The sequence below is a fragment of the Kogia breviceps genome, chromosome 1, assembly GCF_026419965.1.
Source record: "Kogia breviceps isolate mKogBre1 chromosome 1, mKogBre1 haplotype 1, whole genome shotgun sequence".
In the NCBI taxonomy this organism is placed as follows: Eukaryota; Metazoa; Chordata; class Mammalia; order Artiodactyla; family Physeteridae; genus Kogia; species Kogia breviceps.
Genome location: NC_081310.1, coordinates 121795913 through 121814822, shown reverse-complemented (window position 1 = coordinate 121814822; position 18910 = coordinate 121795913). Strand labels below are relative to the sequence as shown.

General features: G+C 36.2%; 1 protein-coding gene across 11 annotated transcripts in view; it reads right to left on the bottom strand.

Annotated features, from left to right (window-relative positions):
* Nucleotides 1-17743, bottom strand: part of HFM1 (helicase for meiosis 1) — a 129409-nt gene extending 111666 nt beyond the window's left edge. For 7 of the 11 annotated variants that reach the window (XR_010842344.1, XR_010842345.1, XM_067042873.1 and 4 more), the window contains exons 1-4: nucleotides 17699-17733; nucleotides 13932-14029; nucleotides 6488-6600; nucleotides 4886-5195 (exon numbers count right to left, since the gene is read on the bottom strand). Coding sequence is in view for 9 of the 11 variants with exons in the window: in XM_067042873.1 (XP_066898974.1) it covers nucleotides 4886-5195; nucleotides 6488-6600; nucleotides 13932-14002 (494 nt within the window). In the remaining 2 variants the exon portion in view is untranslated. The other 4 variants (XM_067042910.1, XM_067042913.1, XM_067042896.1 and 1 more) reach the window with 4 other exon arrangements.
* Nucleotides 17744-18910: the final 1167 nt, after the last annotated feature.

Here is an 18910-nt window from a genome sequence, read left to right as displayed (position 1 = left end):
AAGACAGCAATAGTCATCAGGTTACCTACAGATTCAATACAATCCTTATCAAAATCCCAGCTGGCTTCTCTGCAGAAATTGACCAGCTTATCCTAAAATTCATATGAAAATGCACATAAATCAGAATAGCAAAATAATCTTGAAAAAAAAGGAACAAAGTTGGAGGACTCACACTTCCTGATGTAAAACTTTACTATCAATACAAAGCAACAGTAATCAAGAAAATGTAGGTATGCCATTGTGAAAAATATCCTTATGCCAGGCATAAGGACAGACATACAGATCAATAGAATAGAATTGAGAGCATGGAAAAAAACCTTTATGTGGTATAATAGAAAATATATATTTGGTTTTTGTTCCCAGTTCCTGGCACAGAGCTCCTGAAACCTTTGGAATTCCCTGCTTGATAGAAGTGATAGAAGCATCTTTTGTTATTCATAATAAGCCCCTTTCAATCATACCTGAGTTTATGCTAATGAGGTGACTCTTGTCACCTAGACGGTTTCAGGATGAGGACCAATCACCACAAAGAACTAAACTTGATTAGAGGGTTGAGATTTTCAGCTCCACTCCCAACATCCAAGGAGGGGAGAAAGGCTGGAGATTGAGTTCAATCACCAATAGCCAATGATTTAATCAATCACGCTTACATAATGAAACCTCTGTGAATGAAAAATTCCTAAATTACAGGGGGTTCGGAGAGCTTCTAGACTGGTAACACATCAAGGTGCTGAGAGAGTGACACTCAGAGAGGGTATGGAAGCTCTGCACACTCTTCCTCTCCATACCTTGACTTATGCATCTCCTCCATTTGGCTGTTCCTAAGTTATATCCTTTATAATGAACTGGTGTAAAGCACTTTTCTAATTCTGTGAGTAATTCTAGCAAATTATTACACCTAATGTGGGGTAGTGGGAACTCCCAAATTTGTAGTCTGCAAGGCAGAAATGTCAGTAGCCTGGCACCCTATTTGTGGCTGGCATTTCAAGAAGGGCAAGGGACTGAACCCTTAGCCCATGTGGTCTGATGCTAACTCCAGGAGCTAGTATGAAAATTGAATTGTTGGATACCCGTTGGTGTTGATGAATCAGATAATTGAATGGTGTAAGAAAACCCCCAGACCTTCCATTTATGGTTGACTGATTGTCAGTGAGGGTGCCATGACATTCCATGGGGAAAGAATAGTTTTTGTTTTTGTTTTTTAACAAGTGTTTTTTTTAACAAATGGTTTTTTTAACAAATGGTGCTGGAACAACTGGATATATATGTGCGAAAGAATGTAGTTGGACTCCTACCTTGCACCATATTGAAAAGTTAACTCACAACGGATCATAGATCTAAATTTAAGAGCTAAATTTACAAAACTCTTAGAAGAAAATGTGGGATTAAGTCTCTGCAAACTTGGATTAGGCAATGGTTTCTTAGATAGGACACCAAAAGTCCAATCAACATAGGACACCAAAAGTCCAGTCAAATTAGAAAAATTGGACTTAACTTCATTAAAATTAAAAACTTTTGGGCTGCTAAGGATACGAACAAAAAAGTGAAAAACAACACACAGAATGTGAGTAAATATTTGTAAATCATATAACTGATGAGGGATTTTTATCCAGAATAAAGAACACTTACAACTCAACAAGAAAAAGACAATGCAATTAAAAAAACAGACAAAGGATTTGAATAGACATTACTCCAAAGAAGATATAAAAATAACCAATAATCACATGAAAAGTTGCCCAACATCTTTAGTCAGCAGGAATATGCAAATCAAAACCACAGTGGTACATGTCACACCCACTAGTATGGCTATAATAAAAAAGACAGACAACAAGTGCTGGCAAGGACGTGGAGAAATCGGAATCCTCATATATTACTAGTGGGATTGTTCAGTGGTATAGTTACTTTGTAAAACAATTTGGCAGTTTCTCACAAAAGATAAATATAGAGTTACCGTATGACCCAGCAATTCCACTTCTAAGTATAAATCCAAAAGAATTAAAATACATTTGACCCTTGAACAACATAGGTTTAAACTGCACCAGTCCACTTATACTCGGATTTTTTTTCTTCAATAAATACTACTACAGTACTACAAGATCTGAGGTTGGCTGAATCCACTGATAAAGAACTGCGGATAGAGAGGGCCAACTATAAAGTTATACTTCATTTTTTGACTTCTCAGGAAGTCAACACCCCTAACCTCTGTGTTGTTCAAAGGTCAAATGCATATATTCACACAAAAATGTATACATGAGTGTTCATAGCAACATTATTCATAATAGCCAAAAAGTGGAAACAACTCAAATGTCCATCAATTGATAGATCATTAAACAAAATGTGATATACCCATTCGATGAAATATTATTTGGCCATAAAAAAAGAATAAAATACTGATACATGACATAACATGGATGAAACTTGAAAATGTTATGCTAAGTGAAAGAAGCCAGACACAAAAGGTCAGATATTGTATGACTCCACTTACATGAAATGTCTAGAATAGGTAAACCCACAGAAACAGAAAATGATTAGTGGTTGTCAGGGGCTAGATGGGGGAAGGAGGAATGGGGAGGGACTGTTAATGAGTATAGAGTTTCTTTGGGGGCAGCAAAAATATTTTAAAATTGGAGAGTAGTGATGGTTGCACAACTCTGTGACTACACGAAAAACCACAAACTGTACACTTCAAAATAATGAATTTTATGATATGTGAATTTCATGTTAATAAAATTTATTTTATAATTCATAGACATCAACCTCAACTGGGCTCTTTACAGTGTCCAAAAATCCTACCATTATTCTAATTAGTTGCTTTCCCATTCTCCACAATTTCTTCCACTCTTCTCATAGTTGCTCAATACCCCCACTTTTCCCCTCAAACTCCACATATGACTTGGTCTCTTATGTCACAGAGAAAACAAAAACTGTCAACTAGATCTCTTCTGAATCCTTAACCCATACATCCAATTGTCTATTTGGACAATTTGTAAGTACCCAAAATCAACATGTCCAAATCTGTACTCACCACCTTCCCCTATTCTTCCTTTACAGTTTTCTGTATCATGAAAGAACACTATCATCCTTCATCATTCTGGCTCAAGCCAGAAACCTAGGAGTCAGGTCTCGTATCCAAATGTCATTTAAGTCCTGTGGAAATTCTATCTCCTAAATAACTTTGAACTTTCTCATTCCTGTTATCTCAGTCCTAGGTCAGGCTACCATCCTCTCTCATCTACACTAATAAAACAGCCTAAGGTGACCCTTCACAATGTATTCTAGCTCTCTTCTAATTTATCATACTGGGGCCAAAATGAACATTAAATTAAAAAGAAAATCTAATTTTATTCCTCTGCTTAAAACCCAGGACCTTAGAACAACGGTTTAAGGTTTAAGTTTAAAGTTTAAGGTTCTCAAACTTTAGTGTGCATAACAATCATCTAGAAAATTTGTTAAAAATTTGGATTCCTGGGTCCCATCCCAACCTTTCAACCTTTATCCAGACTGTGATTCAATAGGTCTAAGGTAGAAACCAGGAATCCAAATTTTTTTTTTTTTTTTTTTTTTTTTTTTTTTTTTTTTTTTTTTTTTTGCGGTATGCGGGCCTCTCACTGTTGTGGCCTCTCCCGTTGCGGAACACAGGCTCCGGACGCGCAGGCCCAGCGGCCATGGCTCACGGGCCTAGCCGCTCCGCGGCATGTGGGTCTTCCCGGACCGGGGCACGAACCCGTGTCTCCTGCATCGGCAGGCGGATTCTCAACCACTGCGCCACCAGGGAAGCCCAGGAATCCAAATTTTTAACAAGCACTCCAGGTTATTCTGATGCAGAGCGTTCACAGGCCACAGTTTAATAAGCACTGCCTTAAAAGCACAAAGTGTTTCATGGCCTACAAGACTCTGAATGACTTGGCCCTTCCATACCTTATATCTTAGCATTCTCTCTTACTTTAAACTAAAGAAAACTTTCTAAGAATAAGCCAAGCTCTGCATTACCTTAGTACTTTTGCACATACTATTCCTTCTGCCTGGCACACTCTCCTTCTTTATTTGCATTCAACTTGATTCTATTCCTCCTTAATGTTAAGCTTAAATACCATTTCCTCAGGAAAGTCTTCCCTGATTGTGCAGAGCAGATTAGGACCTCATATTAACAGTAGTTCTCAAACGATGGTCAAGATTCAGAGAGTTCATATGATCAAAACAATTTCCATAACATTTTTTTCCATAATTTTAATTTATAATAAGGTTAAATATCAATAGATATAACCCAAATAAGCAAAAGCTCTATGGGAATCCTCAGTAATTTTTAAGGGTAAAGGGGTCCTGAAAACAAAAAGTATGAGAACCTCTGCTCTAACCATATATCTCATCAAAATAATTGTGGTGCAAAAAGTATTCAATCAATTATTTTTATTTACTATCTGCCTTTCCCTCAATAAACTGTAAGTTCTCTGAAGGCAAGAACCTATGGCTAGAATCCCACAGTTAACAGAGTGTCTAGTACATAGTAGACTCTGTTTTTCTGTTTGCTTTTTAATATTTATTTTTTTATTTTGGTTTCACCGGGTCTCAGTTGGGGCATGCGGGATCTTTAGTTGCAGTGTGAGGGATCTTTTAGTTGTGGCGTGTGGACTTCTTAGTTGTAGCGTGTGAACTCTTAGTTGCAGCATGCATGCGGGATCTAGTTCCCCAACCAGGAATCGAACCCCAGCCCCCTGCATTGGGAGCACGGAATCTTACCCACTGGACAACCAGGGAAGTCCCTGGTAGACTCTATTTGTTGTTGATATTTTTCTCATTCAGATTCTACCATACTTCATACGTCTGGACAGACACATAAATTTTCAACTTTATCACTGAATATTATTTATTTCATTTAATTAATTACCTCTTGCAGAAGGCTGACATGCTCTCTCCTTTATCTTGTGCAAAATTAAATAACTTTGTATCATCTGGAACATTCTTCTCAAGTGCTATCTCAGTGCCAGTGTGATTTTTCCATTTCTGAGAAGAACCATATGTTAGCTTGCCAGCAACACGTAAGTCCTTGTTACCTGCCCCTCCAAAACTTAGATCATCTTCTTCATATTCATTAGAAGGGAAAGCAAATTGGAATTTTTGTGTTTGTGAAATATAATTTGTGTCTTCATTAGTGATCTTCAAATTTGATGGTAACATTTTTGACCTCTTTCTCTGACCTACAAAAATGGAATATTTTAATTACTACATGTTCTCCTTGAAAACAAATTTTCAAAATGATGATAGAAAAATTTAATAAAATTTTTCAAAACAGCTTACTAGGTAAATATGAAAACAACAAGATAATCTGCAATACTATATGTGATTTTGAAATACAGGTAGTTGTTACTCTTATGGTATATCATAACACTACAGGATACTCAGAAATTAGTTAAGAATTAATGAAATTAAATTTGAAATTTATATTAAACCTACATTATAAAATAGGTTTAATTTCTGACACACAGAAATAACCATAATTATAATGTTTAAGTATTTATCTACTACAAATGATATAATTATATAATTATGAAGATTTAAAAATTTATATAAATAATTTATACACAATACAGTGACCAATCATATAAAATGTTACTGAATAGATTCAGTATTAAAATACATGACACAATGTTTTTAAATTTGTAATCTTGCTTCAAAAATCAAGACAAAGGAATGCTTTCATCAAGGTGAAAGAATTTTAAGTGTCTCTACAGACTTTATAAGCACCTTTGAAAGGTTTGGAAGGAGTCTGGAGGCCTCATTAGGGCTTAAATTTGCTTTATCAGTTATGTGTACATACTATACTACTACAAATACATATTATATATGTGTGTGTGTTCTATTATAACATATAAGAGAATTATCATATTCTATATATGTAATAATTCTACATATTATTTCGTACATACAAGAGTATATAACATGTATTTTCATATATAAAATATATAAAAATTATGAAGCTTAATAATAAAATGTACATGCATGAACCTACCACTCAATTTAAAAATCAGTTTTACCAACAATATCACATTAGACCACATATACTGTTTGAGTGTGCTTGTTTTCTAGCTTTGTAAAGACGGTAACAAACTATATATAATCTGCATCTTATTTTTTTCACTGAATGTATTTCATGAATGTGGTTTCCTAAATGAGAGGATCCTACCTTTAGTAAAGGGTAAGGCAAAAGCTAAATAGCACTGACATTTTAATGGTAAGAGGAAACAAATTCACAGAACAATATGACAGGTGTGTGTGATAGTATATTTTATGCATATAATATACACGTGTGTATATGTAAGTATGGAGAGGGAAAATGTTTCAGATTTTAAGATTTGCTGAGCACTATTTTGAATGGGTCTCTTCCATTGTATTCCATTAAAATAAAAGAATTAATATTTCAATATTAGATTTTTTTACATTGACACAAACTGAATGGGTTTGGCTTCCCAAAAAATATGTGACAATTTACCTAACAGTTTATGACTTTCTATTTCTTCCTCTAATTCTTGAGTATCTGGAATTTCCGAAATCAATGGAGCAGGTGGCAGAAACCAATCCAAAGATTTTTCATTGTCTGGATGGCTATATAAAATATAAAAGTATGAATATATGTTAATAAAGATATAACATCAGAAACTATGTATTTATTGAGAGGCAGACAGCAGAAGCAAGAAGAATTACAATCTTGCAGGCTTGAAGAACTACAGACAGCCTTAAAGCAAGAAGAACTACAATCTTGTGGAACAAAAACCACATTCACAGAAAGACAGACAAGAAGAAAAGGCAGAGGGATATGTACCAGATGAAGTAACAAGATAAAACCCCAGAAAAACAACTAAATGAAGTGGAGATAGGCAACCTTCCAGAAAAAGAATTCAGAAAAATGATAGTGAAGATGATCCAGGACCTCGGAAAAAGAATGGAGGCAAACATTGAGAAGATGCAAGAAATGTTTAACAAAGAACTAGAAGAATTAAAGAAAAAACAAACAGAGATGAAAGATACAATAACTGAAATGAAAAATACACTAGAAGGAATCAATAGCAGAATAACTAAGGCAGAAGAACAGATAAGTGACCTGGAAGACAGAAAGGTGGAATTCACTGCTGCAGAACAAAGAAAAATGAATGAAAAGAAATGAAGACAGCCAAGAGACCTCTGAGACAACATTAAACACAACATTTGCGTTATAGGGGTCCCAGAAAGAGAAGAGACAGAGAACGGATCTGAGAAAATATCTGAAGTGATTATAGTCGAAACTTCCCTAAATTGGGAAAGGAAATAGCCACCCAAGTCCATGAAATGCAGTGAGTCCCATTCAGGAGAAACCCAAGGAGAAACATGCCAAGACACACAGTAATCAAACTGGCAAAAATTAAAGACAAAGAAAAATTACTGAAAGTAGCAAGGGAAAAATGATAAATAACATGCAAAGGAACTCCCATAAGGTTAACAGCTGATTTCCCAGCAGAAACTTAATAAGCCAGAAGGGAGTCGCAAGACATATTTAAAGTGATGAAAGGGAAGAACCTAAAACCAAGATTACTCTACCTGGCAAGGATCTCATTCAGATTCGATGGAGAAATCAAAAGCTTTACAGACAAGCAAAAGCTAAGAGAATTCAGCACCACCAAACCAGCTCTACAACAAATGCTAAAGGAACTACTCTAAGTGGGAAACACGAGAAGAAAAGGACCTACGAAAACAAACCCAAAACATTTAAGAAAATGGCCATAGGGACATACATATCAATAATTACCTTAAACGTGAATGGATTAAATGCTCCAACCAAAAAATATAGGCTCGCTGAATAGATACAAAAACAAGACCCATACATATGCTGTCTACAAGAGACCCACTTCAGACCTAGGAACACATACAGACTGAAAGTGAGGGGATGGAAAAAGATATTCCATGCAAATGGACATCAAAATTAAGGTGGAGTAGCAATACTCATATCAGATAAAACAGACTTTAAAATAAAGAATGTTACAAGAGACAAGGAAGGACACCTTGATACCAAAACCAGACAAAGATACTACAAAAAAATTACAGACCAATATCACTGATGAATATAGATGCAAAAAATCCTCAACAAAATACTAGCAAAGAGAATCCAACAACACGTTAAAAGGATCACACATCACGATCAAGTGGGATTTATCCCAGGGATGCAAGTATTCCTCAATACACACAAATCAATCAATGTGATACACACATTAACAAAGTGAAGAAGAAAAACCATATGATCATCTCAATAGATGCAGAAAAAGCTTTTCACAAAATTCAACACCATTTATGATAAAAACTCTCCAGAAAATGGGCACAGAGGGAACCTACCTCAACATAATAAAGGCCACATACGACAAACCCACAGCAAACATCATTCTCAATGGAGAAAAACTAAAAGCATTTCCTCTAAAATCAGGAACAAGACAAGGATGTCCACTCTCACCGCTATTATTGAACATAGTTTTGGAAGTCCTAGCCACGGCAATAAGAGAAGAAAAAGAAATAAAAGGAATCCAAACTGGAAAAGAAGATGTAAAGCTGTCACTGTTTGCAGATGACATAATACTATACATAGAGAATCATAAAGATGCTACCAGAAATATACTAGAACTAATCAACGAATTTGGTAAAGTTGCAGGATACAAAATTAATGCACAGAAATCTCTTGCATTCCTATACACTATGATGAAAAATCTGAAAGAAAAATTAAGGAAACACTCCCAATTACCATTGCAACAAAAAAAAAATAAACTACCTAGGAATAAACCTTCCTAGGGAGTCAAAAGACCTGTATGCAGAAAATTATAAGACACTGATGAAAGAAATTAAAGATGATATAAACAGATGGAGAGATATACCATGTTCTTGGATTGGAAGAATCAATATTGTGAAAACGACTATACTACCCAAAGCAATCTACAGATTCAATGCAATCCCTATCAAATTACCAATGGCATTTTTACAGAACTAGAACAAAAAATCTTAAAATTTGTATGGAGACACAAAAGACACTGAATAGCCAAAGCAGTCTTGAGGGAAAAAAAATGGAGCTGGAGGAATCAGACTCCCTGACTTTAGACTATACTAAAAAGCTACAGTAATCAAGACAATATGGTACTGGCACAAAAACAGAAATATAGATCAATGGAACAGGATAGAGAGCCCAGAGATAAACCCACGCACCTATGGTCAACTAATCTTTGACAAAGGATGCAAGGATATACAACAGAGTAAAGACAGTCTCTTCAATAAGTGGTGCTGGGAAAACTGGACAGCTACATGTAAAAGAATGAAATTACAACACTCCCTAACACCCTACACAAAAATAAACTCAAAATGGATTAAAGACCTAAGTGTAAGACCGGACAGTATAAAACTCTTAGAGGAATACACAGGAAGAATACTCGGACACAAATCACAGCAAGATCTTTTTTGATCCACCTCCTAGAGTAATGGAAATAAAAACAAAAATAAACAAATGGGATCTAATGAAACTTAAATGCTTTTGCACAGCAAAGGAAACCATAAACAGGACGAAAAAACAACCCTCAGAATGGGAGAAAATATTTGCAAAAAAATCAACGGACAAAGGATTAATCTCCAAAATATATAAACAGCTCCTGCAGCTCAATATTAAAAAAACAAACAACCCAATCCATAAATGGGCCAAAGACCTAAATAGACATATCTCCAAAGAAGACATACAGATAGCCAAGAAGCATATGAAAAGCTGCTCAACATCACTAATTATTAGAGAAATGCAAATCAAAACTACAATGAGGTATAACCTCACACCAGTTAGAATGGGCATCATCAGAAAATCTACAAACAACAAATGCTGGAGAGGGTGTGGAGAAAAGGGAACCCTCTTGCACTGTTGGTGGGAATGTAAATTGATACAGCCACTATGGAGAACAGTATGGAGTTTTCTTAAAAAACTAAAAATAAAATTACTTTATGACCCAGCAATCCCACTACTGGGCATATACCCAGAGAAAACCATAATTCAAAAAGACACATGCACCCCAATGTTCATTGCAGCACTATTTACAATAGCCAGGTCATGGAAGCAATCTAAATGCCCATCGACAGATGAATGGATAAAGAAGATGTGGTCAATATATACAATGGAATATTACACGGCCATAAAAAAGGAATGAAACTGGGTCATTTGTAGAGACATGGATGAATCTAGAGACTGTCATACAGAGTGAAGTAAGTCAGAAAGAGAAAAACAAATATCATATATTAACATATATATGTGGAACCTAGAAAAATGGTACAGATGAACCAGTTTGCAGGGCAGAAATTGAGACACAGATGTAGAGAATAAACGTATGGACACCAAGGGGGGAAAGTGGCGGGGGGATGGGGGTTGTGGTGGGATGAACTGGGAGATTGGGATTGACATGTATACACTGATGTGCATAAAATGGATGATGAATAAGAACCTGCTGTATAAAAAAATTAATAAAATTTAAAAATTCAAAAAAAAAAGATTTACACAGCCTAAGAACAAATAAATGTAATCATGGACTACCTTAAATGTTTTGTAATACTTCCCCATATGTGTTTTTTAAAATGTGAATTTTCAGAGCTATAAAAAATAAAATAATTTTATTTAAGAAAAAAAGAAAGTGTATTTATTAATGAAATATTACTCAATTACAGACTCTTAAACTTAATATACTACCTTTATGCGGTGACTTTTGACTTATCCCTATATAGCAGCATTCTTTTTTTCCTTGTGTGTCATGGGATTAATGACACTGCTATGTGAGATATGCTACCTAAATAATGGCTGTAACTCCATTTTCTTTTCTCCAATTCCAATGCTTGTGACAGGAATCTTAAATCTGCTCTAATGTAAAAAAGAAAGTAGTAAATCATTCTGAAACTTTAGCATCTTAACCAATACAAGTAACAAAGTACTGATGATACACCTGACATCTAATCATGGGTCACAAGTGTGTAAATGACACCAGTACTGGTATTCTAGAGTACGCCTAAAACATTATTACTAATTAATGTCTTAACCCAAATATTCTTGGTCCAGAACCATCTATAACCACGGAAAATCCAAGAAAACAGTTGAAACTGACAATCACTTTGTAAACCTACAGTAATTGATGAGATTTTTGTCACCCTGTTTGCATTGTTAACTACTGTTCCTTATCTTTCAGCTGCGATCCTATTAACATATAATGTTTTAATGTTTCCTTTCCAACCAAAGTTGGCTTGTCCTTCATTAGAAGAAAAAGATAAGCCTTAGGTAACAAAATAAAGTTGAGAAGAATACCGCATAAACTGTCTAAGCTAAGTCCCAAGGATTTTATGATTTTTTTCTTCTCTCTTTATTTAGGAATTTAAACTCCCAGAAGTGAGAGGCCCAGTCTTTCAATTTTCTGCCTCTCACAGCACCTCAAACATAGCTACTACAGCTCTATTTTCTAAATCAAAAATTTGCAACACATCACCTGACAATGTCTGACAGATTGTCTGACAATACACCAAAGCAACTGAAATTTAGGACTATGTCACAGAGTCCCCAAGATCACCGCCAGGGTCAATGATTCCCTAGGACGACTTACAGGACTCAGCATATAGTCCTACTCATGACTGTGGGGTGAAGTCCAGGGGAAACCAGGCACAAGCTTCCAAAGGTCCTCTCCCACTAGAGTAACACAAGATGTGCTTAGTTCCCCCAGCAACAAGTTGTGACAACACACGTGAAATGTCGCCAACAAGGGAAGTCATCAGAGACTTAATGCCCAGGGTTTTTACTGAGGGCTACTCATGTAGGCATCCCTCTCTGGCACATACCTAAATTCCAGATTCCCAGAAGAGCAGATGTTCATTATAAGCCACATTATTTTTATAAACAGTTTTTACACAGTGAGCCAATTTATCAGTTAACGGTAGGAATCTTCCTAAAATCCAAGTTCCCAGACTCCAGCCAGAGGCCAACCTTACAATTAGGCCTTTTCAAAGATAGTGGTTTGGGCCTGGTATATTAACTCTTTTCTGCACAGAGACTATTCCTGAAAATCCAAGAAAGATGTTAACAAGATACAAAAAGCATTAGCTCTCTATTCAGACTCCCCATAAAATCAAATCTTCCTTGATTTCCGTATATTCCAGAGGTGTCATCATTCTCCCCATCACTCAGAATCCAAACCATAGTACAGTCTTTTACCCACTATATCCAGACACATACTGTCTCTTATTGCATCTTCCTTATAAAGCTTCTTGAATACCTCGCTTCCTTGTATTTCCATTAGCACTATCCTAACCAAGGCTCTAAGCAACTTATGTCTGATTGAGAACAATAGTGTTTTAATTGACCTCACCGCCTCTGGGCTTTCTCTCTATATCTCATATACTCCTATCACATTAATTTGGAATTGTTTTCATGTTATTCCATTCAAAATCCTTCAGTGGCTTCTAAATAACACCAAACGTCCTAGAGGCCTTAGGTCACGTTACAGTTTCAATTCTCCTACATGTCCCTTATAGTACAGACGAAAGTGAACTACTTGTATACCAAACAGATAATACATTCTGTCCCTCCTTATCTTTGTTCAAAACTATTTTCTTTATTTGGCTACCCGACACTACCCCTATATCCAACTATAGAAGTTCAACTGTTTTTTTTCATTCATTAATCAATTCAACAATTATTTACTTAGTACAATGTGCCAGGCATTGTTTTAGGCAGCAGAGCATATGCTCATTCAAAATCCATTTCTAATCTTACATTCACAAAATCAGAGAACTAGATCCCACATGCATGCCGCAACTAAGAGTCCATATACCACAGCAAAGGAGCCCACGTGCCGCAATCAAGGAGCCTGCCTGCCGCAACTAAGACCCAGTGCAACCAAATAAATAAATAAATATTTTTTTAAAAAAAAGAATTATCCAGTCCTTCAAAGCCTGAAGTCTCCCCCAACTACCATAAAGCCTGACCTAAACAGTCTGGCCCAAGTCTCTCTCCAAATCTGAAATTTCTTTGCATGTATATATACTTATAATTTGCTTTGCACTTTTTTTTTGTATTGTTAGAAGAGCAACCATATGTTCCAAATTTGCCCAGGCCGGTCTTGATTAACACCTGTTGCTTCATTTGGATGCACTCTTTCACTCTCAAGTGTCCCAGTCTGAATTACATGGTCACATTATTTATGAATGACCTTTCTATATGTGTATTTAACCTCAAATAGGCTTTAAGTTTTTTAAAGTAAAAGTCTGTTTCACTCTTTTTATATCCCTTTCAGCATTCAGTCAATATTTGAATTAATATTTGAATGAATGGAAGAATAAATGAAGCAGTAAATAAGTTACTCAATGCTTCATTAAAAAAGGTAATAAAATAGAACAAATACATAGAAAACTTAGAATTAAAGTGATTCACATGTGAAAATCCATAAAAGCCAGTATTTAACAGACACCCTATTCCCCATTCGTATTTCCTTTGGTACCATATCTTTATTTCCACCCCTACGTCCTGCCTGCACTGAATCTGCCTATCACACTTGGCCTTTGGCACACTGTCCTTTCTGTTTCCAAAAGGTGCCATCATCACTCCTTGTCCTGAGCTCCTCTCTGACCATTACCTTCAGTCTTTACTTTAGCCAAAAATAATTTGAACAAACCAGAAATGCAAATGAATGAAAGTCAAATAGACAAGAATCTACTGTTTTTAAAATTGTAACATGTAACATGTTAAACTTGTTACTCCCTTATATCTGAATTCCATGTTTACCAAGCATATACCTGAAATGTCATTCTGTTGATCCCTCATTTTTTATTTATAAATTTACCAGAGAGAAAACTAAAATGCCTTAAAAATGAAAAACCCCTAAGCAATATACTGTTATCATTCTTTAAAGCAGACTTACTTTTCAGCTTCATCTGTTTTTTCAAAAAACAAATTATCCAAGGAAAACAAGGAGTCATCTGATTTCAGCATTGTTAAAAACTGGACTTTGTCACAAATCTAAAAAATACCCCGCAAAAAAGTAGTTTATATTCTATTTACAAAGATGTAGAAACAAAATTTCTGGATCCATAAACTATAATCATTAATTTCCCAAAATAACCACAGATAGCCTTTCAGCAACATCTTTTGTAACTTCCTCCAAAGTGCTTAAATATTCAAATACATTATTCTCTGTTCTCCACTCATTCATACATATTCACATATGTAACCCTCTCTTCATTCTGCACCAATGCTTAAGAGTGTGTTTTCTTCCATTCTCCACCTGGCAAATTCCTACCCATTCTTAATGGCACAGGTCAAATGCCATTTCTTCTTCAAAGGTTTCTCTGAATTACCCAAAAGCAGAATTAATGGCTCCTTTCGGGCTCCTAAAATACTTTGTTCATACCATTATTTTTGCGTTAGGATAGTGCATTTTATTGTGAATGTGTGTGTTTCTAACAATATACTGTGTACATATGCAGGGATTTCCTTCAAAATCAAGGGATAGAGTAGATTTGCTTCAAAATAAAGAGAGAAATGTTGAGTGTTATTGATAAACAAGATTGGCAATGAGTTGATAACTGCTAAAGCTACGTAATACGGACGTGGAGTTCCTCAATGTTTATTTTTATATATGTTTGAATTTATCAAAATAAACAACTTTACTAGTTTAACATATATATGTATGTTTACATTATATTACATAACATATATATGTTTACATTCCTCTTTAAACAGATAATTTTTACATCCAAAGACGTTATCTAAATGTAAAGGATAAAAACATTCAGCATTGGCTACCTGGGAATATAGCAAAAATCTAGGGCTGAACAAAGCCTCAAATTTAACAGGAGACAGTAGAATTATTTCTACAGATGCATACATTGCAATTCTTCCCCCTGCACATCAACACTACATCTCAACTTTTTTCTAATTTCTGAAACGTGATATAAGATTCTATATGACAAAACATGAAATCAGACGCACATACCATAAAATATAAAATCACATTTCTATTTATTCTGTGATAGTTAATACATTGCAAAGCTTTCCTTAGGATGGAAACTAAAATCAGACACTATATGAGCGCCATCTCGTGGAGAAATCCGTATTACCAAGTCAGAGCAGTGTGTCTGTTTGTATATATGTAAGTATGTACCTATTTATTGACTGACTGACTGATTGCTGCACCAGCGAAGTCCAGTCCCTTCAATTTTGAGTCCTCCCTGATGTGATCGTGAAACACATGTGGAAGTATGTGGGGGAAAGCGGAACGCTTCCACATGCACCCCTTGACAAAATGCTACTAACAAGAAGGCTAAATTTGTTTACATTAGGACTGTTATTACTTTATCAGAATACTATGGGGTTTTTCATTGGTTTAGTTATTGGGCTTTTCCCCTTTCCACCTGTTGAGCTTAGTTGTCCTCTTCATTTTTCTCAATTTATTAATCGCGTAGTCACCAACAAAAAGAAACAGTAACGTTGAAACAAATTAGCATGGTTATATAAATGTCTAAAACAATTTAATTACGTGGACAATAGAAGCCTAGGATAACAGGGTGGGAGGCAGAAGGGAGTCACTCAGAAATTCCTAACTGGAGTCTCTAACAACTTATTTAAGTAAAGAATTTCAGAAGTTGAAAACAATTACCCGATAAAGTATAAATAAAAATGCCAATCATGTTTCTATATTATCCAAAAAGTAACTGATAAAACATTCCCTTTCTAGTCTTAGGAAAATTATATAATTGTAAACAACAAAAAGCGTTTTCCAAATTAAAACATACCAGACCACTTTTATATGGTACCTCAGAATTTAAGTAGAAACTCTTAAGGCTGACACACACATGTTGGAACTCTTTATTCTAAAAGAAGCTGCAAACAAAACAATAAAACTGCAAATTAAAAATGTTTCCGAAAAAAATTATTTCATAAATTAATCTAAAAACCTCCTATATAAACAGCAAATATTTTCAAGAGAACTTTTGATTTGACTCCTAGTTCTGGCATAAAAGAGAATATAACTTGTTTGGGTCCAGAATAAAAACATTATGTATATATTTTAGTTCTGATGCAGTCCTACGAAAGAAAATCTCCTTTATCTAAAATACTCCATCCCCATACTTTGCATTATTTTTCTTCACAGCACTAATTTATAACTGTTCAGTTGTTTATCTTTCTCCCTGTAGAGGAAGCAGGGACTTTTTACTCATTAATGTATTCCTATAACCCAGAACAGTGCCTGATACATAGCAGATGGTCCATAACAATTCACTGTGGAATAAATACATTAGCAATGTTCAGTTTATAAAAATAATTTTAAATAAAAATAATTTTCCGTCAATTCTGAGGCTTAAAATTTTACCCCCCAATCTTTAATACTCAGTTTAAAAATGTGATTTGTTTTCCTAATTCAGGATTCACGTAATCAAATCATGAAGGTTCTAAAAGACTGTGGGATTCCGCACTTGACTTATGTAAATAAATATATTTTTCTAAACATAGGTTCTACAAGGGACGTTACCATATTTCAATATGAGTTTGTTATTGTAGGAGATGATAGATTTTGGATTAATTAATTTTAAGTTTTAGGTTTAGAGTCAGATTTTCTAAGTTTCCACATTAGATTACTCTTTACAAAGTTCTAGTTTCAGCATGTGGTATAAAATTATGTTTTCTTTTTTTAAGTGCTTGCTTCTGCTCTAGCTAATCACTCTTAAAATATTTAAACTGTTTCTGTAACTACATAATTTGTTATTGTTGAAATGACCTGCACCTTACCTAATTATTTTAGTGACAATTTAGCATCTTCTTACCTTCTATAATCCTTATTGTATAAGATGTTCAGATCTATTAGTTATCTCTTACAATTTTTACTCTCAGAAATATACTTATTTCAAAAGTGCACAAACCCAGATAGAAATATTGATTTGCTAGAAACCGGTAATCAGTGAAGACTCAGACCAACATTCATTGGAAAAACCAACCATCACAAATGACTGCAGGGAATTTGACAAAGTAAAAGAATGAACGTGGGAACAAATTAATACCCTGAGACTAGGCCGAGAGGTCCTTACAATCGAGGCGACTGATCTCCACCACGTCCCCGGGGACCCACGGGGCCGGGAAGTTCCAGCAGGAACCGAATCTGGGTCTGAAGAAAAAATACCCCCGTGATGTTCCCTAAATCCGAGAAAACCCACCCCAGACTCGCGGGCGCAGGGCGGAAGACTTCCGGCCGGGTGAGTGGCCGAGACACGAGCGCGGGCGCTGGTAGCGGGCCCGCGGAGTTGCAGGTCGCGTCGCTGTGGACATGCGGCTACACGCGCGCCGGCCACCAGCTCCCGCCCCGGTAGGGAAACACACTTGGAAATAAACACGCGGGGCTCCAGGAGCCATCAAAGCAAAACAGTAGTGCGCCAGCCGACCCCTCAAGAGGCGGAGCCGCCTCAGGCCTCGCCAGCCGCTTCTGACGCGAAGGCGGCTAAGGAGCCGCGCAGGCTGAAGTCGCGGTCGGGGTCGCGCCGGCGGTGCTACACCTCGCTGCGCCCGTCCGCTGTCGCCCGACACTCGGCTGGGAAGCTCAACCACTTCCCCACGCCACCCTGACCCCTCTCCCCGCGGGGTCCCCGTTCTCCCGTCCCTTCCTCCCTGTGAGACGCAACTGGGCCCAATCCCCACCTTCGCCAGCTGGCGTCCCAGCTGCCCGCTCTCCCCTCCCCGCCGGCCCTCAGAGCCGAGCGCCTATTCACCGGTCCCCGGAGGACCCCCAGCCTGGCTAAGCCGAGCTCCAAGCAATGGATCGCCAGGGCCCCCAACGTTCCTTCCTCTCCTTTTCTCCAGAAGTTTATAATTCCTTTTTAATATATGGCTCTCAGGATACTGTGGCTTATTCTCATTGAATAGAAATCTTAATCCTTCCCCCAGCTCTTGGTAACTCTACTTTCCCTCCCGAAGAATTTGCTTATCCTAGGTACCTCATATAAGTGAACTCACAGTGTTTGTCCTGTGTCTGGTTTACGTCATTTAGCATAATGTTTTCAAAGTTCATCCATATTGTCGCAAGTATCAGAGTTTCATTCCTTTTTAAGGCTGCGTATTCCATTTGTATGTATATACCACATTTTGTTCACCCATGGATGAACATTTGTGTTGTTTCCAACCTTTTGGCTATTGTGAATAATGCAGCTATAAAAATTGTAAAAATCTGTTCTGGAACTTATGGTTATCAGGGGGGAAGGGTGGAGGGAAGGGATAGTTAGGGAGTTTGGGATTGACATGTACATACTGCTGTATTTTAAATGGATAACCAACAAGGACCTACTGTATAGCACAGGGAGCTCTGCTCAATATTATGTAACAACCTAAATGGGAAAAGAATTTGAAAAAGAATAGATGCACGTATATGTATAACTGAATCACTTTGCTGTACACCTGAAATTAACACAAGATTGTTAATCAACTATACTCCAATACAAAATAAAAAGTTTTTAAAAAATAAATTAAAAACATCTGAAGCAGAAAAAAAAAATCTGTTCCCAGTCCCTGCTTTCAATTATTTAGATGAATACCTAAGAGTGGAATTGCTGAGTCATATGATAACTCTAAGTTTAATTTTTTGAAAAACAACCAAACTGTCTTCCACAGTTAGTATACCACTTTACAGTCCCACTAATAATGCAGAAGCATTCCAATTTCTCCACTTCCTTGCCAACATTTGTTATTTTCCATCTTTTACAAATTTTAGTCATCCTAGCAGATGTGAAGTGGTATCTCATTTATTATGGTTTTGATTTGCATTTCCCTAAGGACTAATGATGTTGAGCATCTTTTCATGTGCTTAATAGTTATTTTAATATCTTTTGGGGGAAATATCTATTCAAGTCCTCTGCC